The 26,485-nt window shown below is 40.8% G+C and overlaps 1 protein-coding gene across 1 annotated transcript; it reads left to right on the top strand.

Annotated features, from left to right (window-relative positions):
* The first annotated feature begins 1,705 nt into the window (after window positions 1-1,705).
* On the top strand, window positions 1,706-26,478 carry NIPAL1 (NIPA like domain containing 1). The gene is made up of 6 exons (XM_072749049.1): window positions 1,706-1,823; window positions 12,913-13,179; window positions 17,763-17,819; window positions 19,992-20,082; window positions 21,708-21,868; window positions 22,626-26,478. The coding sequence occupies exons 1-6, from the start codon at window positions 1,778-1,780 to the stop codon at window positions 23,243-23,245; spliced, it is 1,242 nt and encodes a 413-aa protein (XP_072605150.1). The 5' UTR covers window positions 1,706-1,777; the 3' UTR covers window positions 23,246-26,478.
* The last annotated feature ends 7 nt before the right edge of the window (window positions 26,479-26,485 follow it).

Genomic DNA, 26,485 nt, shown 5'->3' with positions numbered 1-26,485 from the left:
GCTGTAATAGCATAATATCCAAAATCATCTAGAAATAGGCCATATAAAGTTCTGCTAGGCAACATTTAAACCGAGAAAACAAGGATCCTAAATCAGTTTAAGTATTTTTTCCTGAGTGTTTTTCTCCTTATTTTCAGAAATGAAAAACAAGAATTACAGCAAAGTGCCTCCTACCTAAAATAGACCCAAGTAAGAAACTGGAATTCAATTCTTAGAAGGAATGATCTGGGTGGTACGTTTTTAGTGTTGTTGTTTTTGTTTTGTTTTTTAAAAAAAATGCAATCAGCAAATGGGTTAAGAGCATTAGTTAGCATCCCAGCTCCACCACTTGCCAGCTAGGTGTCCATAAACAAGTTAATTTCTATGCGCCTCTCTTTCCTTATCTCTAAAGTAGGGATTGATATTCGTATTGTATCAATCCATAATGATGATTCAAAAAGCAAATATTTATAAGTGCTTAGAATAGTGCTTGCTCACATAAATGCTCTATCGCTGCTAAATCATAAATAATATTTTAGATCACATTTACTATCATCAACAATCATTTTTAATAAAGGCAAAATTTTCAAGCTTGATGTTCAAACAAAACGTTTAAATAGAAATCCAAGTTTTAAGGCTTATTATCCAAATTTGGCATAAATCTCCCTCCCTTCCAACTTTCACCCATTCTCCCCATGCTATTTCTTCCCCATCAAGCCATCCACATGCGAAAGTGTGTGCCTTGTTTTGTTGAGCTGACTGTTCTTAACTCTTCGTTCATCAGCCTAGGAACAAGAAAAGCAAGATTGAGGCCGCTGCTATGAAACTCTTAGGTAATAAAGTTAATAGCACTGTTTATACCTAGAGCAAAGGCAAGGTGAGCCGAGGAGAGACTTTTTTCTCTTTTGTTGAAGTCCCAGAGCACAGAGGCACCTCCTTCCTGCCAGGAAGGTTTTAGCAGGAATGATACCCATTTCGCTTTGCATAAGGACCTACTGCTTAAACTAACTAGTTGGTTAAGTTACTTAACCTTCCCTTTGCCTCTGATCCCTCATCTGCAAAAAGTAGCCATTTATAGACTAGATTGTGAGATTTAGGGTTAATACAAAGTGCCTACGTATGCATGGCAAGGCAAGAATACCAGAAATGTTAGCTATTACTGCTTTGTGGGAATAAGCCGATTGAACTTGAGCATTGCCTCTGCTTTAGGATTTATTGCAAATAACTGCATGACTTCAAAAAAGGGAGTGGGGGGAGGTGTTGGGGGACGAGGAGTTTGAAGCTGAGGGATCGCGGGGGGAATCTGATTGCACCAGGCGTGCAAAATCTGTCAAAAATAATAATAATCAATTTTAGCATGGTACCCAGAGCAAAAGCCAAAGGCCAACCACGTCCCTAACGTCCGCAGCAGGGCCTCGGCAAAACTTTTTTGGACCGCGGGAGAAGCTAGGAAGGGGGCGGGGCCCAGCCCGGGCCGCCCTAGGGCGGGAGAGTTGGCCCCGGGACCTCCGCGGCCCCAGCGCGTCTCCCGCCGGCCCCGCCCCCGCAGCCCTGCAGCCCCGCCCCGGCGCCCGGCCCCACCTCCCAGCCTCGGCCTCGGGGGCGGGGCTGGCGCGGAGGCCACACCCCATTGGCTGAGGCTGCCCGGGGGCGGGGCCAGCGCGCCCCGGGCGGGGCCCCTGCAGCTCCGCCCCCTCGCGGGGCCGCCGGCGGAGCAGCCCCGGGAGGAGGAGGCGGAGGAGGCGGAGGAGGAGGAGGAGGAGGGAGCGCTTGCTGGGAGAAGCCCCGACCCGGGGCCATGGGGGGACAGGTGAGGCTGCCGCCTGGAGAGCCCTGCCGAGAGGGTGAGTGTCTGCCCCGAGCCCGGGGAGCCTGCATCTGGGTGGCGATGAGCCCGGGGAGGGGGGGGGGGTCCCGGTACCTGCAGGGAGGAACGACTCCCCCGACTCTCCCGACATCACCCGGCGGTGCCCGCACGCAGGTGCCCTGTGCGGACAAGACCGACTTCCGCGGCTCCCGCCCTGGCCCGGGGGTGGACCCTTCTAAATGACCGCGTGCTGAGTGTCAGACGGGGGGACTTCAGGGTGCTGAGGCGCATCCCCGAGACACGCCTGCCAAGGACGCTGGCTCCGGCCCCCCGCCCCCGCGGCGAGACGTCACCGGCCGGCAGAGCGCGAGCCCCGGGGTCGGGGGGTGTGGTCCCGGGGGGGGCGTGGGACCCGCATCCCTCCTGCGCCTCCAGACGCAAACCTTTGCAGCCCTGCTGGCCGCGTCTGACTCGCCGCGGGGTCACTTCTTGGCTCCTTAGGGCGAGGGACCAAGCGGAGGGGGACGGGGGATGGGGACGGGGCAGGAGGACGGGGGATGGGGACGGGGGAGGAGGACGGGGGAGGGGACGGGGGAGGGGTTCGGGGGAGGGGCCGGTCCGTTCTTGCCCGCGCGGCCCCGGCCGGGTCCTGAGAACTCGCTGGGCGAGGCCACCTGCCCTGCGCCAGGTGTTTACAGCCCAGGCGGACTTTCTGGAGTCCCAGGGCAGAAGGCGCGCGGGGGCCAGAAGGAGCAGGGGCGGGAACCCCTGGGAGCCAGGAAGGGTGTGTCTCAGCCGAGGTGACAGTTTTCGCCGAGCCCGGGCGGGGGCGGATCTCAGATTTACCTGGTGCAGGACCAGGAGCAGGAGGGGAGAGGGGCGTGGCGAGAAAGCCTTTCCCGAGTTGCTGGCAACTTCCCGGGTTTCCTCCCTTCTTGGGTTTCTCCAGATTGTTCTTTTTGTTCATAAGAGACATAGAGAGAGAGAGAGGCAGAGGCCCAGGCAGAGGGAGAAGCAGGCTCCACGCAGGGAGCACGACGCGGGACTCGATCCCAGGTCTCCGGGGTCACGCTCTGGGCTGCAGGCGGCGCTAGACCGCTGGGCCACCCGGGCTGCCCCAATTGTTCTTTGATGCTGAAACTTTAAACTAAAAAAAAAAAAAAAAAAGGAGGCCAGAGAGTTGGGGGATGGGGTGGCAGTGACCTAGTCAAAACTTTGGCAGCAAGGGAGGTGCAGGGGGTGGGGGGACACAGGGAGAAAATGCCTGGACAATTCAGGTGCCGCTCAAAAGCTGAGGTTTGGGAACTGGTTACTAAAGCGGCTGGATCTGGAATTATTTCCTAGATAGGTTGCATGACCTTTGTCTAAATAATTCGTAAAGCAGCAAGTCAGACTGTGGTAGCCGTCCACCCTGTTTATTTTACCCAGGGATCTGTAAGTAAGGAGGGTTTGTGAATTACCATTCACTCGCTTATTCCAACTTCAGTGTTTTTCCTGCTTTACTCAATGCATTTAGTTCCAACAAGATATACTCAGGCTCAGTGCTTAATACCTGTGATTAATTACAATTAATTGTGTGAGAAAGACGAGAGTCCTTATCAACAGTGGGAAGAGATTAGGCTTTGGCATCGATCTTCTCAGCTATGACTTAACCTTGGGCCTTCATCGAGATAGGGGAGTAATTTGTACAGTTGTCAAATGACATGAAGCACATGGTTCGGAGCCTGACGTGGAGTAAAGCCTCGATTTTTTCATTTATTCATTTGTTCAGATGACAGGAGTCTATGTGCCAGGCACTGCCGTGCGTGCGGCTGTGGAGGGATCCTCAAGATAGTCTAGGCCTAGGCTCTAGTAAGCTTCCCATGCAGCTTACTGTGTAGAAGGCAGGTAATATGCAACCTTCAAATGAAAAAAAAGGGATATTACAAGAGTGGTAAGTGTCATGGATAGTGTATTGAGAGAGTTGAGGTTGTTTGGATTGGGTACTCAGGGAAGATCCCTTAGAAAAAGTTATGTTTGAGCTGATATCCAGATGGCAAGGAGTCCATCATGAAATCTAAGAACAGAGCATTCCAGTTGGGCTTCCATAAAGACAAAGTTAACCCCATCCTGTGGCTTTCAGTCTTAAAACCACAGATGCTTCAAAAGACCTAATCCAAAATTTTTTATAAAAAAGAAAAAAAATGTAACACATATGGAAGGTTTTTTTCATTTAGGTTTTTGATACTATGTCACATATTTCACAAATCTCATTTTGATCCAAAAGCCAGTAGAGGCTTATTAATATGAAACTATGACACCATGAAAATACGATGTAAGAAATACACCCATCACCCATGAGGTACCAACTGCATGAAGATCATGTGCATGGGGACTGTACGGGGTTATGAAGGAAATGAGGGACGGGAAGACTAGGCTGTAAGGAGGACAAACCATATATCCCAGTGCATCTGCTTGAGAATTCTGACCTGGTGTGGCAGTAGGGAGAATAAACTGGCAGTGGGGAGGGATCCAATCACTGGTTTTCAAAGCTTTCTTTGACCATGGGGACCACTTTTCCAGGGTGCAGCCCAGCCAGAAGAGCAAAAAATGACATAGATGGTTTTTAGAGTGGATCCAGCCTGTCATGGTTTTGGGAGGAAGAAATTGAGGAACTTCATTCTTTGAGAATTGGCTGTATCTCTCTTGTACTGATTACGATATGTCCCATACTCATGATATAATCTTAAATTTTCAAAATGGGTTTGCATAAAAATGTAAAAGCTTACCGTCACACATAATTAAATTCTGTGAGTTTTATTAGGTAGTCATTATCTCCTTTTTACAGAAAATCCAAGGCCCAAAAAAATGTAATAATGTTTCATAATTTGTGATCAAACCAGGCACAAAATTACTTGTTTTTCAGCCGGTGCCCATCCCCATTCTCTGGCTTTCCTGTATTCAGGAGTATTCATTTTAATTATTCTGAGATTTTACTCTTAAAAAAAACATCTATGTCATAAACATTTCTCAAAATTCCATCAAATGAACACAACTTATATAATCAGGGAAAACTTCATTTTTATGCATGATATATGGCTGATTTTCTATTGCACTAAAAAAATAAAAATTCCTCCAGATTTTTACCAGTTGCTTTTCCAACCATCCATAGATTTCCTAAGTGCTGAAGAGTTAAGGGTAGTGAGAATTCTCCACTAAAGGTTGTTCAAAGAATAGTATCCTAAAAGTAGTTTAGTCTAATATTTATTTATTATGAACTGTACATAATTTTTTAAATTTATTATATTTATTCTGGTTAGTTAGCATACAGTGTCATATTAGTTTCAGGTGTACAGTATAGTGATTCAGCACGTCCATACATCACCCAGTGCTCTTTAATCTCATCCCCTATGTCACCCATGTTCCTCCCTACTCTGGTAACCATCAGTTTGTTCTCTATATAGTTAAGAGTCTGTTTCTCTCTCTCTCTCTCTCTCTCTCTCTCTCTCTTTTAAGATTTCTTAATTTATTTGAAAGAAAGAGAGAAAGCATGAGCAGGGGGTGGAGGGAGCAGAGGGAGAGGTAGAAGCAGATCCTCACTGAGTGAGAAGCCCCACAAGGGGGCTCGATCCCACAACCCCATGATCATGACCTGAGCCAAAGAGAGATGCTTAACCGACTGAGCTCCCCCGCCCCCCCGCCCAGGCACTCCAAAAGTCTGTTTCTTGGTGTATCTCTCTTTCTCTTTTTTCCTCCTTTGCTTGTTTGTTTTGTTGCTTAAATTCTACATATGAGTGAAACCATATGCTATTTGCCTTTCTGCAACTGACTTATTTTGCTTAGCATTATGCTCTCTAGATCCATCTATGTCATTGGAAATGGCAAGATTGCATTCTTTGTTACGGCTGAGTAATATCCCATAGACACACACACACACACACACACACACATATACCATACGTATATATATAATACATATATATGCTCCATTTCTTCTTTTTTTTTAATTTTTATTTATTTATGATAGAGAGAGAGAGAGGGGCAGAGACACAGGCAGAGGGAGAAGCAGGCTCCATGCACCGGGAGCCCAATGTGGGATTCGATCCCGGGTCTCCAGGATCGCGCCCTGGGCCAAAGGCAGGCGCCAAACCGCTGCGCCACCCAGGGATCCACTATATGCTCCATTTCTATCCATTCGTCAATCAGTGGACACTCGTGCTGCTTCCATAATTTGGCTATTGTAAATAATGCTGCTATAAATATAGGGGTGTCCATATCCCTTTGAATTAGTGTATTTATATTCTGGATTGTCGGGTAGCTCTGTTTTTTACATTTTGAGGAACTTCTGTACTGTGTTCCACATTGGCTGCACCAGTTTGCATTCCCACCAACAACGCAAGACGGTTCCCCTTTCTCCACATCCTGGCCAACACCTGTTGTTTCTTACATTGTTAATTTTAGCCATTCTGACCGGTGTGTTATCTCGTAGTTTTGATTTGCATTTCCCTGATGATAAGTGATAATGAACATCTTTTCATGTGTCTGCTGATGATCTCGATGTCCTCTTCAGAGAAATGTCTGTTCATGTCTTCTGCCTGTTTTTAACTGGATTATTTGTTTTGCAGGTGTTGAGTTTTATAAGTTCTTATCTATTTTATCTTTAACAATTGAATAACTTTAGTGATATTCAGGTTGTAAAGTATGAAAAGAGCAGCAGTTTATGAAGGAAGTCTGATGGTCAGCAGTCCTAGAATACTTGGCTTCCAAACATGCTGATAGTGGTAAGACCTTGTTTATTTTTTTTTAAAGATTTATTTGTCTGAGAGAGAGAGAGAGAGAGTGCAAGTGGGGGCAGGGAGAGGCAACGGAGAAAGAGAGAGAGAGAATCCTCAAGCAGACTCCGCTTTGAGTGTGGAGCCTGACAGGGGGCTCAATACTAGGACCCTGAGATCATGACCTGAGCTAAAATCAACAGTAGGTTGTTTAGCCAGCTGAGCCACCCAGGTGCCCCAGGAAGTGACATTTTAAAGTGAGACTCATGGGACACCTGGGTGGCTCAGTATGTTAAGCATCTGCCTTCAGTTCAGGTCATGATCCCAGTTCCTGGGATCAAGCCCCACATTAGGTTCCCTGCTCAGTGGGGAGCCTCCTTTCCCTCTCCCTCTGCTGTTCCTCCTGCTTGTGCTCTCTGGCTCACGCACACGCGCACGCTCTCTCTTAAATAAGTAAAATCTTTAAAAATAAATAAATAGAGACTCAATGAGGAGGGGTTAGCTCTGCCTGCAACAACCAAGGCTTTGAGGTGAGAAGGAATTTGGCCTATGAAAGGAACAGGGCAAATTAAAAAAAAAAAAAAAAAAAGAAAGAAAGAAAACCCCACAATTGTAGGGAATGTGGTTAGAGAGATACCTGGAGGCAGGATTCTGTAGGCCTTTTTTGATTGTGGTGGGGATTTTAGATTTTTCCTAAATGAGAAGGGAAGCCATTGTAGAATTTTAGAGGGAGAAATGACAAGATTGGACCTACTAATCTAAAGATTCATTTCACCTGATCTTGCCTCCTGCTATACTTTGACCTCATCTCAGGCTATCACCCCAGCCTCAGCCTCAAGCACATTCTTGCCTCAGGGTTTTTGTTATACATAGCAGTGAGTTTGTCCACTTAATTAAAAAAAAATTCTTTTATGCTACTTTTACTGCTTTCCATGACACTCAACGTTTTATATAGTCATTAGTTCACTTGTTTATTTTGTTCCCCTCATTAGAATAAATATGAGAGCAGGAATTCTATTTTATTTACCATTGTATTCCCAGTTTCTAGAAAATGCCAGACAAGTACATAGTCAATAATGGTTGAACCAGTGAGTAAGAAGACAGCTAATGTTATTTCAGAGAATGAGTGAGAAAGAGGTATCAATATGATGTCAGAGGTGAGCAAGCTTCAGCACATGGAAAGCTTTTGTTTGTTTGTTTATTTATTTATTTATTTATTTATTTATTTATTTTTCATGGAAAGCTTTTAAAGAAGCCAGGATTAGTTTAGATTTTCTTATCATTGCAATGAAAAGAAACTAAACAGAGGAGTGACATAATCTGATTCACACTGGCTGATGTTTGGAGAATATATTTCAGGAGATGTGAAGAGAGTCATTCATTTTTTTTCTATGCTAATAGGAATAGGCAGGTGTGTCAGTCAGCTATGGCTACGTAATACACAGCCCCCAACTCAGTAGCTGAAAACAACAATCATATATTCTTGCCTATGTGTCTGTAGGTCAGCTGGTGGTTGAATGATCTAGCCTGGGTTCACCAGGGTGTCTCTGCATCGGGCTTCTTCGTGTGGGGTGAGCTTGGATCTGCTCCATGTGTTTCATTCTGGAGCTCGGGCTGAAGGGGCAGCAGCTCCTTAGGGAAGCTCTACTCCTGAGCTATACAGAGGCACAAGAGAGTAAATCTAAGTACATAAGTGCATGTGAAGCCTGTCCTCCTATCACCTCTGCGGCTGTCCCATTGGCCACCAACTCACTTTCAGCCTTGACATCAGGGGAAAGAATAGTCTGCCCACATCAGGAGGGGTAAGGGAGTAACTATTTGCTGAATAACAAATTAAACTAACACATAAAATAGATGATGAGACAATGGTTTCCTCAAACTGGAAATATCTTGCAGTGATTAAAAATGCAGGTTTATGCCATCATTGACTTCTTAGGAGTCAGCTTTCCTACCGTATGTAATAAACTGAAAAAAATTATTATTCTCTCTCTATAGGCAAATCGTACTTGAAAAAAAATTATTCAAAGTATTTAATCTTTGTATAAACATTAGTAATAACTTTCAACTGACTTTATTCATACTTTATGTTTTTACCTTTCTGAAATAAAAAGAATACTGGCCTGGGAACTGGGTTGCTGCTTAGCTGTGATTTTGACAATTATAGGGCTTTGGCAAGTCACTTATATCTTGGCATCAGTTTCTTTAAAACGTCTTTCAACTACAAGTGCGCATGAGTTTAAATTTGGTGTATCTGCAACATTTATGAGCCACTGGGATTGTAAGTAAATTACTCTGGGAACAGAGATAGCACATGATCAAATCACAGAATTATAGAAGGCATCTATGGAATCACTGAGTCAAACTCCCTTATTTCAGAAATGAGGAAACTGAAATCAAGAAGAAATATTCAACTTGTCCATGATTATAGATAGTAACAGAGCTCAAGGTGAGGCAAGGCCTTTTCATATAGAAGATATGTATTAAGTTCAAACGAAGCTACTGTTTTTATGGAGTCAAACACTGTCAAGTATCATTAGTGCATGTGTTTCATCATAACGAAGAATGTTAGCAGCACTCCTTGTGAGAATAAAAACATTGTACATTACTCAGATGTCCACCAATTATAAAATAGGAAAATCAGTTGTGAGATCATCATCCAGTGGAGCTCTGTAGAACAGTGGGCAAAAACAAATCCTACAGCCACATGCATCAACAGTGATAAATCTCAAAAACAAGCAAGCCCCCCCCCAAAGAATACATACTGTATAATTTACATTTTATAAAGTGCAGGAACAAAACTAAACAATTATTCAAAGATATAGCCGTAAAAGGGAAACATTTTTTTTTTAAGAAAATGGATCTTATGCAGGAAATCAGGATAGTTATCACTTGTGAAATGTAATATTTTATTTCTTAAATTAGGTTGTTGACACATTGGTGTATATTGAATTATGTTTCTTTATAACTGACACATACTTCCTAAATATTAATTACTCAATATCTAGAAAAACTAATAATAACTATACCAAAGAAGTCATACTTGCTCCCTGGTGGTAGGAGTATAAGTTGGGACAGCCACTTGGAGGGCTATTATAGTGTCTATTAAAATAAAATATAATAATGTAAAAAATATATATATATAATGAATGTAATAGATTTTTCTCTATGTTGAATAAAGTTTAAACTCCCTGGATAATAACTTTGCTTATTAGAATCTTAAGAAGCCAACTCCACTATCTCCCGATTCCTCTGAAACCCTGTGCACACATTCTACTTCACCCATCAGTTTGTATCTGGCCTCCCATTCCACAGCCCCAACCCATCCTTGTCTCCCCCACTCCCTCCTTCAGTCACATCTGCTGTAGCACCACTCCTCAACAGCCACCCAGAACATAAAACAATTTAAGTTCTAAGGTCAAAAACTCGATACAATTTTTATTATTTTTCCAGCCATAAAACTTGCAGCATTAATAGCTACTGTTTGCAATAGGAACTTACAAAATCCAACAAAGATTATTTGCTTTCCCTTATCACCCTCTGCCCTCACACCCCCTAAAAGGTTGGAAATAGTTTGCTATGTCAACAGCTTAGAAAGAATATTGTTCCACTGGAATGAGACCTGCCCACACTGTTTTCAGAGATGGAGTTTTGGAATGGTTATGTTAAATACATAATAAGTAACACCAGTGCAGTCATAGAATTCACTAGCAGGTCAAGTCAGATGTTTTCTCAGGAATGAATGTAATGGAAATTCTTACTATGAAAATCCATTCTTGGGTTTAGATGAGCTGGACAGTGACAGGAACACGATTGCTAAGGGCTGGCTTATTTGAAAATTTGCAGCAATTCTTATTTTTTTAAAAGATTTATTTATTTATTTTTATTTGTGATAGAGAGAGAGAAAGAGGCAGAGACACAGGAGGAAGGAGAAGCAGGCTCCATGCTGGGAGTCTGACGTGGGACTCGATCCCGGGACTCCAGGATCGCACCCTGGGCCAAAGGCAGGCGCCAAACCGCTGAGCCACCCAGGATCCCCTGCAGCAATTCTTATTAAAACAACCTGCCTGGAGATCCCTCAATGTTACTGAATTTCCCTAAAGCCACATAATTCTCCTTGGAATATTTAGAAGTTTTGACTTAGAGTTTATTCTGTACCTTTGAAACAAAGTTGATTCATTTTCAACTTATTGAAATAAGTGAAATAATAATCATGAAAAGCTTGAATTCAATTATTTTACCTTTTTAGGGATCTGAACTTTATCATTATTTCTTAACTTTGTAAGTGGTAAATTCAGATAACTGCATAATATTTTGCCAGGGAGGCATAGGTCCAGTTACCAAAACTTTGTCCCTAAGATATCATTGGAACAAACTATCTTTTGTTGATCATATGCCTTCTTAGGATTTTTGAGATGTAAAACTAATTTTTTTTCATTGCATTCTAAAATTGGAGTTGATTCATTTTTCTTTGCCTTTTTTGTTTAGAATAATTCAGGATGGGAAAATGTGCTTTTTCAAAGAAAAAAATAAAACTAAAAAGAAAAAGAAAAAAATGAATTAATGTAACACCGTATGTTAATTATACTTGAAATAAAATAATGGGACACCCGGGTAGTGCAGTTGGTTGAGCATCCAACAATTGATCTTGGCTCAGGTCATGATCTCAGGATCATGAGATTGAGCCTTGTGTTGGGCTTCATGCTGAGCTCGGAGTCTGCTTGAGAGTCTCTCTTCCTGTCTCTCTGCCCCTCCCACTCATGCTCCTGGTGCAGCCGCTGTGGAAAACAGTATGGCCATTCCCCCAAAGAGTTAAAAATAAATACCCTATGACCTAGCAATTGCACTACTAGGTATTTATCTAAATGATACAAATGTAGTGATCTGAAGGGTCACCTGCACCCCAATGTTCATAGCAGCAGTGTCCACAGTAGCCAGACTATGGAGGGAGCCCAGATGTCCATCAACAGATGAATGGGTAAAGAAGATGTGGTGTCTATATATATATATACAAAGGAATATTACTCAGCCATTAAGAAGAATGAAATATTACCGTTGGCAACAACATGAATAGAACTAGAAAGTATTTGCTAAGTGAAATAAGTCAAACAGAGAAAGACAATTATCATATGATCTCACTCATATGTGGAGTTTAAGAAACAAAACAAAGGATCATAGGGGAAGAGAGGGAATAATGAAATAAGACAAAACCAGAGAGAGAGACAAACCATAAGAGTCTCTTAGCTATAGGAAACAAACTGGGGGTTGCTGGAGGGGAGGTAGAGGGAGGGATGGAGTAACTGGGTGATGGGCTTTAAGGAGGGCACTCCATGAAATGAGCACTGGGTGTTATATGCAACTGATGCATCACTAAACTCTATCTCCAGAACCCATGATACACTATATGTTAATTAATTGAATTTAAACAAAACTTTAAAAAATAAAAGGGAAAAAAAAAAGTTGAGAAGAGGGTCAGAAAATCTAGTCACAATATCACCTTGTTGACAGCTACCTTTTCAAGTGGAGAACAGATTTAAAAGTTCCTTATATTGTCTACAGTGGGTTCATTTTGCATTTTAGGGGTTTAGATGTGAAATTCCAAGGCCTTTATAATAATAGGTCTGATTCAGTAGATTTATATGTTTACTTGAGTCTTAGTCTAAGAAAAGCCTACCGATGTTTAATTCTTTCTTTCTTTCTTTTTTTTTTTTTTTTTTTACTGGATTTTATTTTGTTTAGGAGAAGGCAGACTAGGAAAGCTAAAAAAATCATTCTTTTCAGGGAAAGTGGTACGGAAACCAAACCCACTTTTTTTTCCCCCAAACCCCCTTTTAAACACATCTTCTGAAATGCACTATCAGATGGGTTAGCTAAATCTTCTGTTACATGCCCACCGGTGGATTGCCGTGCCTGGCCCTACACTCAGGCATCACGAACACTACTTTCCTGGAGCTGTGCTGATCATGTGAAGGCTGGAGGTGGGTCTCGGGGGCCGGGATGAATTAGCTGAGCCCACTTCAGGTGTAGACAGCTACATGCTACTCTTGCTACTCTCATACGTTGCTGTTTTGCTGGAACAAAGAGAGTCAAGCAAGTAAGGCCAGATTCTCCAATTTATAAGAGGAAGGGAGACTTTCAGGTGAAATCTCTCATTTTGAAATGATGACAACTGAACAATTTCTCAAACACTTTTAAGAACCTGTGTGAGCCAAACTGGACGTGTCCACAGGCGTGTGGACCGCTGGCTGAGAACTTTCCTCCACGTGGTTAAGCGGTTTCAGTACTGTCCACTCAGGTTTCTTTCTTGCAGAAAAGGAGTGCATTCGGTGTATCTTTCTTTTGTGTTTGTTGATGTTTCCTTCTTTCCCTTTTTTCCAGGCTACGTGCTGTCTCTGGTCTGCCCCAACTCCTCCCAGGCCTGGTGTGAGATCACCAATGTGTCACAGCCGGTGGCTTCTCCCATCCTCTACGAGGACCTGAACTCCAGCATAAGCAACTTGGGCATTTCTGCAAAAGTAGAAAACAAGTACAGTCTGTATGTAGGCCTGGGGCTGGCAGTAAGTTCCAGTATTTTTATTGGCTCCAGCTTCATACTGAAAAAGAAGGGCCTCTTGCAACTGGCCAAGAAGGGCATTACCAGAGCCGGTAAGAAACGGATGCAACTAGCCAAGTCAGGCCTCGGCAGCAACTGCACAAATAATCCTGTTGTGAGACCTCAGTGCTACCGTAATAATGCTTTACTGTCTCTCTCTCAGGCCTGTCTCTGTGCTTAGCAAATCTGCCCTGCAGCTTCCAGGATTGAGCCAGCTGGGGCTCCTTTCGGGTAAACTGAAGTTCCTGTTTCCAGAGGTTTAGAGTGTGGTATGAGTTCTTCTTTCATAGCTTTTGCGCGCAGTTTTCAGTGTTCAAGGTCAGACGCTGCCTTCCTGCTTAAAACGTCGGTGGCTTTTCTTTGCACTCAGAATAAAACCCTAACAGCCTTCAACAGTTTGTGCAGCATGGCCCTCGCAACCTCTCCAGCTGTGTCCTCTGCTACCCTCCCTGTCACCTACTTTTTTGTGGTTCCTGGAGTAGACTGAGTTCTTTGTCGCCTCAAGGTCCTTTCCCTTTGTCTGGAACTCTCTTCTCCCTGCCTTCCTCATCCTTCAGACTTCAGCTTAGGTATCATCACCTTCGCTGATCTTCCTCTCTGGGGAGGTGCCCCTCACCACCATCCCCGTTACTCTCTATCATGGCTCTAGGGGTTTCCTTCATGGTACCCGAAATAACCTGTTACTGTACATTTATTATTTGTTTATTGATAGTAGATGCACAAGAGCAAGAACCTTCTCCATGGGACCCAATAAATATTTGTTAAATCAATAAATGGATATCAATAGAATTAGGTTGCTATTTATAGTGACATTTCACCTGCTGCTGAGTAACTCAGCTTGACTCCCTTTCATTAACCATGAATTTCTACTCATTCTTTTTTTCCATTTTATTAATGTATAGTCATAAATATTTCGCATGTTTAACATATACAATTTGAGGAGCTTGGACGTAAGGACATACCCATGATACCATCACCATAATCAAGATAATAAACATATATAACCTCTAAAAGTTTCCTTATCTCCCTTTTTTATTTTTTGTTCATCAGAATACTTAACATGAGGGCTACCCTCCTGTATTTTTTTTCTCTTTCAGACATTTCTTTTTATTTACAGCTTATGTTCAATGCAAATCAATTGTATAACATGAAACATGAGAAGTTACAATGAATCAAAGCATAAATACACAAACACAATATACAATCCAAGATAGATATCCAGCATCCAGGTGTGAAACAAAACAGAATTCACACACACAGTAGCTTGACATCTCTCGATAGGGTTGTTTCGGTGTAGGTTCCTAAGGTGGGAAAAAAAGACTTTGGCTATCAAGACCACTGTGGCCATATTAGATATTAGAACATCTAAGCATCAGTGCATGACCATGTAAACAAAATTCCTTACTGTGTCTATTTTTTTTTAAGATTTTATTTATTTTTTCATGAAAGACACAGAGAGAGGCAGAGACACCGGCAGAGGGAGAAGCAGTCCCCCCCACACCCCACCACCCCACCGCCCCACTGCCCCATGCGGTACTTGATCCCAGGATCCCAGGATCATGACTGAAGCCAAAGGCAGATGCTTAACCACTGAGCCACCCAAGCGCCCCCAGTGTCTATTTTTAAAAAGCTTTCTGTGCATCAAGGCAAACATTCAAGAATAGTTAAGAGATGATTTCTTTAAACGTGGCTTAAGAAGTATGGATGTGTAAAGTTCCACCTTGAAAATGAGAATAGATTTTATCTTACCTAGATATAAAGGATGGGATGTGAACAGATTCATCAGTTTTCATTTGGTCTGTTAAATCCTTAAGGCCATGAAACAGGTAATACAGAAATCTTCCATGATTGTATTTATATGCACATTAGAAGGAACTTCCAGGTGTCACTGTAAATCTTCAATGCGTTGTTTCCACAGTCCCACCTTAATGCATATGTATTCCAGATAAAGGTTTACTTTGTTAAGCTCTCACTGTTTCTTGGGAACTGAACTCTTTCCTCTGAGATTCTGTTCATTCTTATCAAGAATATCATAAAAGAGCTAAGTATTATTCAAAGGTTCATATGGAAAAATGACTACAAGTTGCAAACAAATTTATAAAAGTACTATTGGAGGAGATTTGCACTATCAGAAATAAAACATACTATACTGCTATCTTAATTGAAACAGTTTGGTACTGGCACTAAAAAAGATAAACAAAATAGTGAAAGACAATTGCCAAGTACATATAACAATTTAATATGCAATTTTTGAAAGTGGCATTTCAATCCACTGGAGAAAGGATGGATTATTCAATCACAAGTGTTAAGACAATTGGCAAAAATTAGAGGAAAAAAATGTAAAGAGTTCTACTTCTTACCATTCAGGAACTTAAAATGAAATGATTTTTCTCAAAAAAAAAAACCTAAAAGATGGTATTTCTAAGCATTCAGATAAAGGAAGAATCTATTCTGTATAAAGGAAGAGACTACCTGGATTGATTAAAAAAAAAAAAAATCCTACATGGAAACACCTTAACTGAAACCAAAAAGCAAATGACATATGATATATATGGGGGGGGGGGGGGTTTCCAAAATATATGACAAAGGATATTAAGACCCACAGCACAGCATATAAAGAGTGACCATAGTTGATAAGAAAAAGATTAGTACCCTAAGATAAACAGGCAAATACATAAACAAGAAACCCACAAAATAAGAAATACAAGTGGCCAATAAACATATATAAATAATTGTTATTTTGCTAGTACTAAAAAGACATACCATCATATAACAATGAGCTCCTGGGGTTGTTGTCTACTATTTTTTTCTTTTTTTTCCTTCTTTCTTTTTCTTTTTCTTTTTCATTTTCATTTTCTTTTTCTTTTTCTTTTTCTTTTTCTTTTTCTTTTTCTTTTTTTCTTTTTTTTTAGGGAAAGTGAGGGCAGGGACAGAGGGAGAGAGAGAGAATCTTAAGCAGGCTTCACACCCAGCACAGAGCCGATCATGATCCTGAGATCATGACCCCAGCTGAAATCAAGAGTCAGATGCTTGTACGCTTAACCAGCTCAGCCACACAGGCGCCCCTGTTGCCTACCATTTTCATAAGTTTTGCTTTTTCTTTAAAAGGCTCTATATTGGTAAGGGACTTTGGGAAATAATTTGCCTTCCCAAACATTGCTGAAGGCAGTATAAATGGGTACAAACTTTCCTAAGAGCAATATGGTAAAGCTTAAAAATGTCAATGTCTTATAACCTAATAATTCCACTTCTGGAAATTTATCTTAAGATGTGAACAAGGATGCCACCTATAGTTGCATACCAGAATATTTATTTAAGGTTTTTATATAACGAGAACAAATGTAGACACTCAGTGTGCATGTGTGTGTATGTGTGTAGTTGCACACAGGTTAAATAAATAATGATATACCAGATTTTGAAATAATATTCAACCACTAAGGACATGAGAAACTATTTATGATATATCTAGTTTTTTAAAGACAGATTGTGAAATTGTAATACTCATACTCCATTTTAATCATTTGCACATTCTGTAAGAAGAAAATCCTAAATAAACACTTTGCAAGATAATCTTCACCGCTAATACATCCTGTTTAGTTTAATTATAACAAAATCAGAGAGGTCAAATACATAGGATTAAACATATTAAAATTGGTGAGAAAATTCCATTTCCTGTGGCAAACATAACAATGACTTTAGGTCACAGATTACAGTCCAGAGAAGATAACTCTTTAAATACCTCAGGAAAGCTTTTTGTCCTTGTCAGTGGACTAGAGAGAAACTCAACTTCATAATGCCAGCCAAGGTAAGGAATAAGGAGAGTCCAGCTGGCTAAAGCTTGTTATTCTCTGGTTGACTATCCAAAATCTCAAGAGCTCTTATGTCAACTATCTTCTTCCTCCCTTTGAGGTCCTCATTAGGTACCGATATAATTTACAATTTGTGGGTTTCTGTATTTAATTTTAACTGTAGCTGAAATAAAGTATGATATTCTGTGTCCACACCTGTGGCTGGCATAAATATGGTAAGCCTAGTGATTAAATAAAATTTTCTTGCAAATGAAAAAACTTACTTTCTGTAGAAAGCAGTCCAAGATCTTTAGAAATGGCCAAGTAAGTAAGCTGAAGACTAGCTTTACTGAGTTGGCCTTAATGTGGGGTCTGAATGGCGTGTCTCTCGATCAGATGGGGGCCCCCAGTTGTGGGGCAATGATAGGGTGGAAGCCAATGGTGTGGAAGGTGAAAGGATCCACCTGAAGCAGAACAAAGGAGACAGAAGTTTATTAAATACACCTTAAGGGAGCAGTGGGCAGGACAGCAGAGGAGAGGCTGTCTGCCATGGGGGGGGGGGGGGGCTGTTTTTAAAGGGGGAAGATGAGATATGGGGGACGTGTGGAATTCTCTCGTTTTTGGTTAACTGTGCTTAGTTGTAAGTAGCCCAATGGTCACATGGGGCCTGTGGATGTCCTGAGGTGGGTCACCTGATGGGCCTTTTCAGGCTCAAGACTGCCTGAAAGTGGCTCCACATTAAAGTCTTGGCTTCTCCAACCATATTCCACGCCCTCTCCTAGCGATCAGTTCTGCGAGCATTCTCCCTCCAGTTTAGAACTTAATTGTAATTTTTATTATTTTCTTAGGACAAGGTGGACATTCTTACCTCAAGGAATGGCTCTGGTGGGCAGGATTACTCTCAAGTAAGTCCTTACTGGTGAGAATAGCGTGTGCTTGGAAAATTGATACATAAATCACCCTGGATTGTTCAAGATTGATTATCTTCCTAGGAAGGATGGCATGAAAGTCTAGAAATTTTTGTGTGGGTATAATATCTTACATATAAAATAAGTCATATATTTTTAGAATTAATTCCTCCTCTTTTCTCGCTGCACCTCCATGTTCTCAACACTGCCTTGGAATGCAAAGGGAAAAGTTAACATTTAAAATATCTTATCACCCACTTCTCCTTCGGTCTTCCTCCCCAGAGCAATTGAGGAAAATGCCTTCTTCCCACATTTCCCTGCTCCTAATTCGAATCTGTGACTGTTCTTGCTGCATGTCTTCTGAGGAATGGGTACATTTTCCTGGTCAGGACCAAAATATGGGTATATTAAAGTCCCCTCTGGCTGCTTAGCTCCGAACAAATGGAGAGAAGATGAGGGTTGTCAGCACTCCCTCCTCCCAGACTTGCCCTGGGGACTACATGAGACTGTTGGATGGAGACCACTCTACAAAGGCTCAGATGGGGTGCAAAGGGAAGACAGTGTTCTCTCTCTCTCCCAGGCACTTTTGCAGATTTCTGTCCCTCCCCTAACTCCCCTGATTTTTCTTAAATCCCAAAGACAGGAGCTCATAAACTATAGTTTAACCTCACCACCCACTAGCCGACTCCCTCTGCAGCAAGAAGCCTTCTGACTCTCATTGATTCCCACACCAACTGACACAGTTCAGGACTTGTGTGGTCCTCTTATGCAACAGAATTGGATGACTTTAATGTTAGAATCTAAAAATATGATAAATAAAAATATTTAGATTTAAACCTGTATAGCCCTTTCAGTTGTTTAGGTGTTTTCTGTTTTCTTACTTCTTCGGAATAAAAGTTGACAGGGAACGTACTGAGAAGTTTCCCGATAGATATTTTGGATGATTTCTTTTTTCTCCTTTTCTCTCTCCTTCTTGTGTCTCCCCACCCTCTACCCGCACAATAGGATGAAGATCTAAGGAGAATGTTATGTGGCTACATTTACAGTTTTATTCTCATCATGTACAAAGTTCACACTAGTATTGAAGAGAGAAATAGCAGAAGTCTATGACATTAGAGATTTTGCCTAGTGACAAACATACAGCACTTCAATCCTGAAATTAATATTTTCCTGGAAAGCTGTCTGTAGAGATAAAAATATAAATACTATCAAGTATTCAAGATAGGTTCATATTTGAAGAAAATTTGCCATGACTCCTCTTAGAAGAGCAGTCTCCCAATTGTTCTGTTCTGGAAGCTTCTATCTGTTTCATGATATTTTCCCTAAACCTGAGTACTCCTGCAGATTTGGCCGGGGGAGAGGGAAGGCTGGGAGCATAGCAACCAGAGGGAAAAAGAAAAAGTATTCTGGTGTCTTTTATCTGTCCCAGAAGCTCTCTCTACAATGCTAGTGTCTTCCTGGCATAGGTTGCCCTCATGAAATACTACATTCTGTGGGCAAATGTACAGTTGTGACCCCTAAGAATAATTTAGCTCCAAGACAAGAGTCCTGTCCTTGGAGTTTCCCTCTAGAAATCATCTCACCAAAGTCTAGAGTTCCTCAGAAAAGACAAAGATCGCAGGAGCTCATCCTTATGACTTTAAAACAACCCTTTGGATCTCCTTGATACTTCTAAGCACACTAAGGTGCTTCTGGATCATCTACAGTTCAGAGACGCCCGGCCGCCTGGGCCTGTGGTAGGCATTTCTGGCTATCCCCTGCCAGGTCAGTAGATCTGTGCAAAGCATTCTAATTTGCCAGCAGGTATGCTTGAGCAAATAGAATAGTTCTTTGCTTAGGCCCAAACTACCTCTAATTAGATTCTGTAGAAGTGACCAAATACGGTTTTGGTTGTGACATAACTAAAATCTCTACTGGAAGTCGCTTACAGCGTGTATTCATCTGTCACCCCTTTTTGCATCAGCTGAGTTCCTATCACCAGGTAATCACCATTTAGCTACACCCCTTAGTGCCAATCCTCCCCAACCCTCCATGGCAAACAACGTCAAATGGTTCCTTTTAGTGGCCCCGTCAGTATCTTTGGGACAGAAGTCCACCGCTTTGCCTGTCATTCATTTTTCTCTCCTGACAAGTCCATCTCTCACATGACTACCATGGCTTGCTTTCCAGTGGGAGCCGGAGAAGCGGCGAATTTTGCAGCTTATGCTTTTGCACCTGCCACCTTGGTCACCCCGCTGGGGGCTCTGAGTGTGCTCATAAGGTACGTGAGAAAAGAGCTCGGCTTCTGCCGAGATGTCAGGGCCATGATGAATTTAAACCACAAGAAATACGTTGCTGAGCGTATCTCAAAATATCATGCAACTCATTTGAGAAGACACAAGAAAGCGGTAGGAGCGGGGAATAAATTGTGTTATTTAATTGTGTTATTTAATTAATTATTTATTAATTATTTATTTAATTATTTAATTGTGTTATTTAATTTAATTAATTAATTATTAATTTAAATTGTGTTATTTAATTGGGGAATAAATTGTGTTTAGAAAACCTGTGAGAGTGGGCCTGGCTTCCTGCTAACATAAAGTAATCATGTGTTACGTTTGTGTTTATTCAACTAAGTCTAGTGGGTTTTTCTCTCTCTCTCATCTGAACACATGACCACAGTCCATTCAGTCCTTTCTGTCGTCATAGTTAACGACCATAGTGATCAGAGGACTTTGAAAAGCATAGTGTTTGGGTTAAATTTCAACTTCCACTTAAAGTCTTTCATTATTTTCTGGATAGTTATGCTTGGAGACCTTTTCGTTTCTTTTAGCCCTGGAAACAGGAATAATTCTCATATTCATAGAGTGCAGATCCCATTTTTTTTTAGTTGTCTTTATTATGATCCCAAATGAATGTGTTCAATGGGCACATGAACGCTTAGAGCTGAGCGACTGTGTTATTCGTTGTATTTTTCTATCTCTTTTGTCTTCATTCATTATCCACCTGTAGTAGAAAGCCTATGACCAGGCCAACCCTCTTCATCTTCTTTGTAGGACTCTTGTGAGAAGTAAATGAGTCAGCACACCTAGAGCACTAGAACACTGTCTATGCGTGGAACCAGAACTCTTAGTAATAGCAGTGTTTTGGCTGAGGCTAGTGTCCTCACAAGTGGCCACATGAGGATGACTCTAAGAAGGTCCCAGGTAACGGACCACGGTCTCAGGTGCACATTGGCATAGGCAATACCCTGGTGGGAGTGCCAGGGCATCAAGGGAAGGAGGCTGGTGTGCAGGAGCCACAGCAGACCTATTTGGAAGAACAGCAGGATAGCATAGTCTGGAGTCCATGGTGGTGCCAACAGAACTTCCTGGGGCCATGGCACAGTAGTGGGGACTATTGGATAAATGTAGGTATCAGGGCAGTAGCAGCTGGTAAGGAAATACTTCAATATTTTGACAACCTGCATGGTAGTGCCTTACATACTAGCTAAAGATCAGCCCTGAGCAGAGCGACTCTTCTTTAGACATGTATCTTCCTTTGAAGCTTTCACGAGCACACAGATTCTCAGTCGTGCCAGTAAAATGTAAAAGATCTTCCATTTTGCTTGGGTTTATGGGAGAAGATGGGGAAACTGGAAGTTAATTGAGTGGGACCTCTCTCTTGGGAAGATGCCATGGGTACAGAATGTCTGTTAAAACTCTTTTGATAGAAAAGCAATTAAGCAGATTTGATTGACCATTTCTGAGTATTAAGACTAATCAGGTTTTTCGGCATCCTGGAGCATATTCCGATCAGTTGATTGGCAACTGGGGTAGAGTGGCCAGTACCACAGTGTGACTTCCGAGCTGCTATGGAATCCAGTGTTGATTAAATAAGAGTGATTTTTTTTTCGTCTCCCAACAGTGCAATATTGTCTTCCTACTTTTTAAATGAGCACTTGAACATTCATGGGAAAATAGGCTGCATACTAAGTATATTGGGGTCAACTGTGATGGTTATCCATGCCCCACAAGAAGAGGAAGTCACTTCTTTGCATGAAATGGAAATGAAATTGAGAGACCCAGGTCTGTGATTCAACCAAAAGAAACACTCTGATTCTATTTCACTTTCTCTCCTCATCAAATGAATTTGTAATAATACTGTAAAAGGCTCTCTTCAGGCCCGGTTGTGGGTTGTGAGATGCAGTAAGGTTTGACTGGATTACAAGTCTTGTGTAAAGGTGACACACAACTTAGCATTCCATCCATGCGTGTCCTCTACACAATTAAAGGAGATGGGAATAGGAGAGGCAAAAGCATGTACTTCAACCCAAACTTTTGGCCACTTTCCACCTCTGAAAATAAAGTCATTCAGGGACACCTGGGTGGCTCAGTGGTTGAGCATCTGCCTTCGGCTCAGGTGGTGATCCCAGGGTCCTGGGATCCACCTGATCGGGTCCACATCAGGTTCCTCATGGGAAGCCTGCTTCTCCCTCTGCCTGTGTCTCTGCCTCTCTCTCTCTCTGGATCTCTCATAAATAAATAAATAAATAAATAAATAAATAAATAAATAAATGATAAATAAATAAAATCTTTAAAAAAAGTCATTCGGATGATACCTGCCATGGTGTTATCTGTGAAATTCAAATGATACATTTGTGAAAGTCCATTGTAAAATACAGAGAGCCATGCAGTAAAATGTTGTTTTGTTTTTGTTGTTCTAATTTAATCTCACTTTCCTTCCTGAAACACCTATGCTTCTAAACTCATGACTAACAAGATTTCTCAAAGATAGGATCCTATTGGCATTTTCTGAAGTCTAATTCTTTTCTCTTCCAAACAGGATTTATTTCCTTTGCTGTGATCATAATTGTGATCTCGTTGGTGCTGATTTTGATCGTGGCTCCCAAGAAGGGACAGACCAATATATTGGTCTACATTTCAATCTGTTCATTGATTGGAGCATTTTCAGTTTCTTCTGTCAAGGGCCTGGGAATTGCCATTAAGGAACTATTGGAATGGAAGCCAATTTACAAGCATCCTCTGGTCTTTGTTTTGCTGGCCGTACTTGTGCTTTCAGTGATGACACAGATTAACTATCTCAACAAGGCACTGGACACCTTTAATACAGCTCTTGTGACTCCCATTTATTACGTATTTTTCACATCCATGGTAGTAACTTGCTCCGTCATCTTATTCCAAGAATGGTATGGCATGAAAGCCGGAGATATCATCGGGACCCTGAGTGGATTCTTCACCATTATCAATGGCATCTTCCTTCTACATGCTTTTAAACACACTGACATTACCTGGAGTGACCTGACATCCACTACTCAGAAAGAAGTCCTTTCTCTGAATGGTAATGAAGACAAATATGTCTTACTAGAGAACGCAGAATGTTCGACCCCAGGATTCAGTGATGACATTACCTTGTTTAGTAGGACTGATGATCAAAGTCTCTAGAAACCTTGAATTTGAGCCAATATAAGATACTTGGAGAGAACAAGGAATATCTGATTTCTTGAAGAAATATTAGGAGAGCTGGAATTTTTAAAGTTCTAACTAATAATCTAGATGTGAACCCCCCCCCCCCCCAAAAATGCCTTCCTTTTTGGCCATCAAATTTCAAAATCAAGGTTTGGATCCTTCTCCAGAAGACCTCTACTGTTTCGCATGTCTACAAACCTGAAATATTCCCTAAGCACAAAAGAAGTTAAAGAGTTACATGAGTCTCTGAGTAATCTCTTCTGGTCATAATATTTTAGCCTCTGCCAGGTGGATCTTCATTTCTTTGGCTGCTATTCTTAGTAATTCATAGATAAACTTAACTGTGTGCTGATAAGTAGAGCATCAACCATCATTCTCTGATGAGTCATCGTCTCAAATTATTAAAACTGAGAAGTGAGATTATTGATGCTTCCCCCCCACCTTCTATAATGTCCTTCTTTCTAAACTAGATAGCTAAAGAGTAGAGCATTAAAAAAAAAAAAAAAAAATAGGCCTGCCTTGGAAATCTGCTCCTTGGTGGGCTAGAATGTGCAGGACACACAGCCCATGAAGGACTTATGAATTGTAATTTATCGCCATGTGAGAAAAGTTTATTACCAATTCAAAAGAGAAGAGTGGAGGAGGGAGAGAAATAGTTAAATGAAACACAGTGGGGTTTTTTTGTTGTTTTCACAAAAACAAAGGCAAATGATTACATTCAAGGCTTCTTTTAACTCAAACCTGAGCAATGTAAGACAAAATTGAGTTTCTGGAGAAGTCCAAGTGATTTCATGTTTGGAGTTCCTTATATTCACTTTGTCCCTTTCTCTGTTATCCCAAAGGCCATTTTTTCCTGTTGACAGAGAGACTTTTGTAAAAATAACTGGCACATTACTTTAGGATTATATTGTACACTTCAATTTTTCTCAAATGTCTAATCCCCAAAGGGTTAAGTTTTTCACAGACTGTTTGGAAACAATTAGAAAAATCTTTGCCAAAACCTGAATGAGTTATCATAATTGTTCTCTTGAAATTTGGCACTTTTCACGTTTATTAAGGAAATTCTAGTTAGTCACTAACCTTTTTATTTTTTTTCTCACTAACCTTTTTAAAATTATACATATCCTACCACAATAAGTGGCAGATTGTCTTTTTCTGTTGAATTTCATCCTGACTATATTCTCCATATGTTTTATTGATAAGCATTTTGGGAGAATAGGAAGGAACGTTTACCTCCTAGAATACAAAATATTGAGGCCTCAGGGAATGCTACAGGAAAATACCTTTCACATATAATTTTACCGTCTCCAAGTGCAACACGAATAACATTGTTGGCGGGCTTTAATGTTTGTGGACACTTATCACTCACTGATTTCATGAGAAAGAAATTACACATTTCCAGGCCAAACTTATTTCTGTTAAAACAAAAATCCTAGCCAAAAAGTTACAACATTAAGGCAAAAACAAAAACAAAAAACTCTTCAAGTTGATTCAATGTTTCTGTTCCAATATCAGATGTTATTAGTTTTGCTTGTTTGTAATCTAGCTCAAGTCCATTCCAGGTAATAATAGTAAATTCTATTATCAAGAATCCTGTTAAACTGACTTTAGCATTTCCCAGTTCTGTTGAGCTCTGACTGATGTTCCCAGGGATGTCCTGAGATGACCGTGAAGTTGCAAAGGGCTGTCAACGTCTCTTCCAGCACAGCTCAGTGTTGAGTGCACTTCAGTGTGTTCTCATTTTTGAAAATTGATAATCCATGAAAGATACATGTGTTGATACCTCAGGTAAAGTACGTGTTTACTCTGCTGATTGCCGTTTCATTTTAATTGTATATCAGATATATAAGCTATGAACTCAAGTTTGTAGGAAAAGTGTTTTTGGAAAAGTTAGTATTTAAAAATCATAGGAATTCTTTTAAGTTTTTTTTTTTTCTATTGAAAACTTTTACTGATTCCTCCAGGACACTTTCATAGTGAGGAAATTAATGGCATCGAACCTGAGACTGTGGTGGTTCTCCACTCCAGGGAGATCCAGTGTCAGGTATTTCTTAAATGTCACCTATTACAAAGCTTTGCCCTTGTTATATTGAGCCCAGGCTAAAGGTTCGTGGAACACAAGAACTCATGTGTATCCTGGATTGGAAAATGAACCAGTGTTGACATATATGCCCAGGAGAAAGGCTGAGAAAGGTTTAACAAGTTGAAACATGTTAGAGAAAGAATGAAATATTTTTAAAAATCTAAAAATCCCTACTGGGTATATGCATTGAAAAGCCAAAGTGTTATCGTAAATCTAAAACTCACAATAAAACAATGATAATAATAAAAAATAAAACAATAATTTTTCCCAAATAGGAAGATATTATCTAAGGAGGAAGAAAATGCTGGATCCCTGTATTCAGACTATGTTAGTCTTGACTCACATAGATACGTCTTTATCTCACATAGATATCTTAAGATTTATTATGTGAATATCTGCATATGGGCTATTAGGGGTTACAAAGCTGTCTTCACACAGCCAGATTGAAAGCTTTCCCTAATTCTGCGAATATCTTGGTTTTATTTTAATTTTCAACATTAGGTCAATGGTCATAATTTTATTCTTAGGTCAATGGTCACTTTTAGTTCAGATTGCAGAGAATGTTCTTAAAAGTCTTTAGATTTAGCAGCATGCAGTTAACACCTTTCAGAGTACTAAATGACATACATGGAAGGTATCCTGTATCATGCTTGATGTGTGAGGCACTTAATAGAATTTAGTTCTCTTTGAATCAACATTTTGATTCTTATAGTCTTATTACTAGATAAACACCGTTAGTTGCCAATTTTCATACAGTCTTCATCTTAAGTCGTGTCACATTAGCTTGTTTTAAATGATCCAGGAGAATATGAACTCCATCATTGTAACTGTCTCAACACCCAAACAAAATGAATCCAACAAAAATATTTTTTCTTACAGCCCATAAAACTGAACTGAAAATGCAATTGTCACCTTCTAACAAAACTTTGTGGAAACGTGATTTGTAGGAATACATATGAAGATACGTACTTAAGAACACTTGACTGTTTTGAATAAACTCTATAGTCTGGCGATTTTCTATTTTTCAAATGTTTATACGTACTGTTCATTTTTAAAAGTTTATGAATTTTAAATAAATGTTTCTGTATATTTTTATTTGCAATAAAATGTGGTTTAATTATGCTTATTGGAGT

This window comes from Vulpes vulpes, chromosome 2, assembly GCF_048418805.1.
Source record: "Vulpes vulpes isolate BD-2025 chromosome 2, VulVul3, whole genome shotgun sequence".
Taxonomy (NCBI): domain Eukaryota; kingdom Metazoa; phylum Chordata; class Mammalia; order Carnivora; family Canidae; genus Vulpes; species Vulpes vulpes.
The sequence above is the reverse complement of the archived record's forward strand: the minus strand, read 5'-3'. Positions and strand labels throughout refer to the sequence as shown.

What these genes read in the sequence shown, in the direction of transcription:
- NIPAL1 (XM_072749049.1), top strand. Translation starts at nt 1,778, where the DNA reads ATGGGGGGACAGGTGAGGCTGCCGCCTGGAGAGCCCTGCCGAGAGG. An exon ending in TGGAGAGCCCTGCCGAGAGG is followed by an intron (nt 1,824 to 12,912) that starts GTGAGTGTCTGC and finishes CCTTTTTTCCAG; the next exon opens with GCTACGTGCTGTCTCTGGTC. An exon ending in GCTCTGAGTGTGCTCATAAG is followed by an intron (nt 20,083 to 21,707) that starts GTACGTGAGAAA and finishes GTCTCCCAACAG; the next exon opens with TGCAATATTGTCTTCCTACT.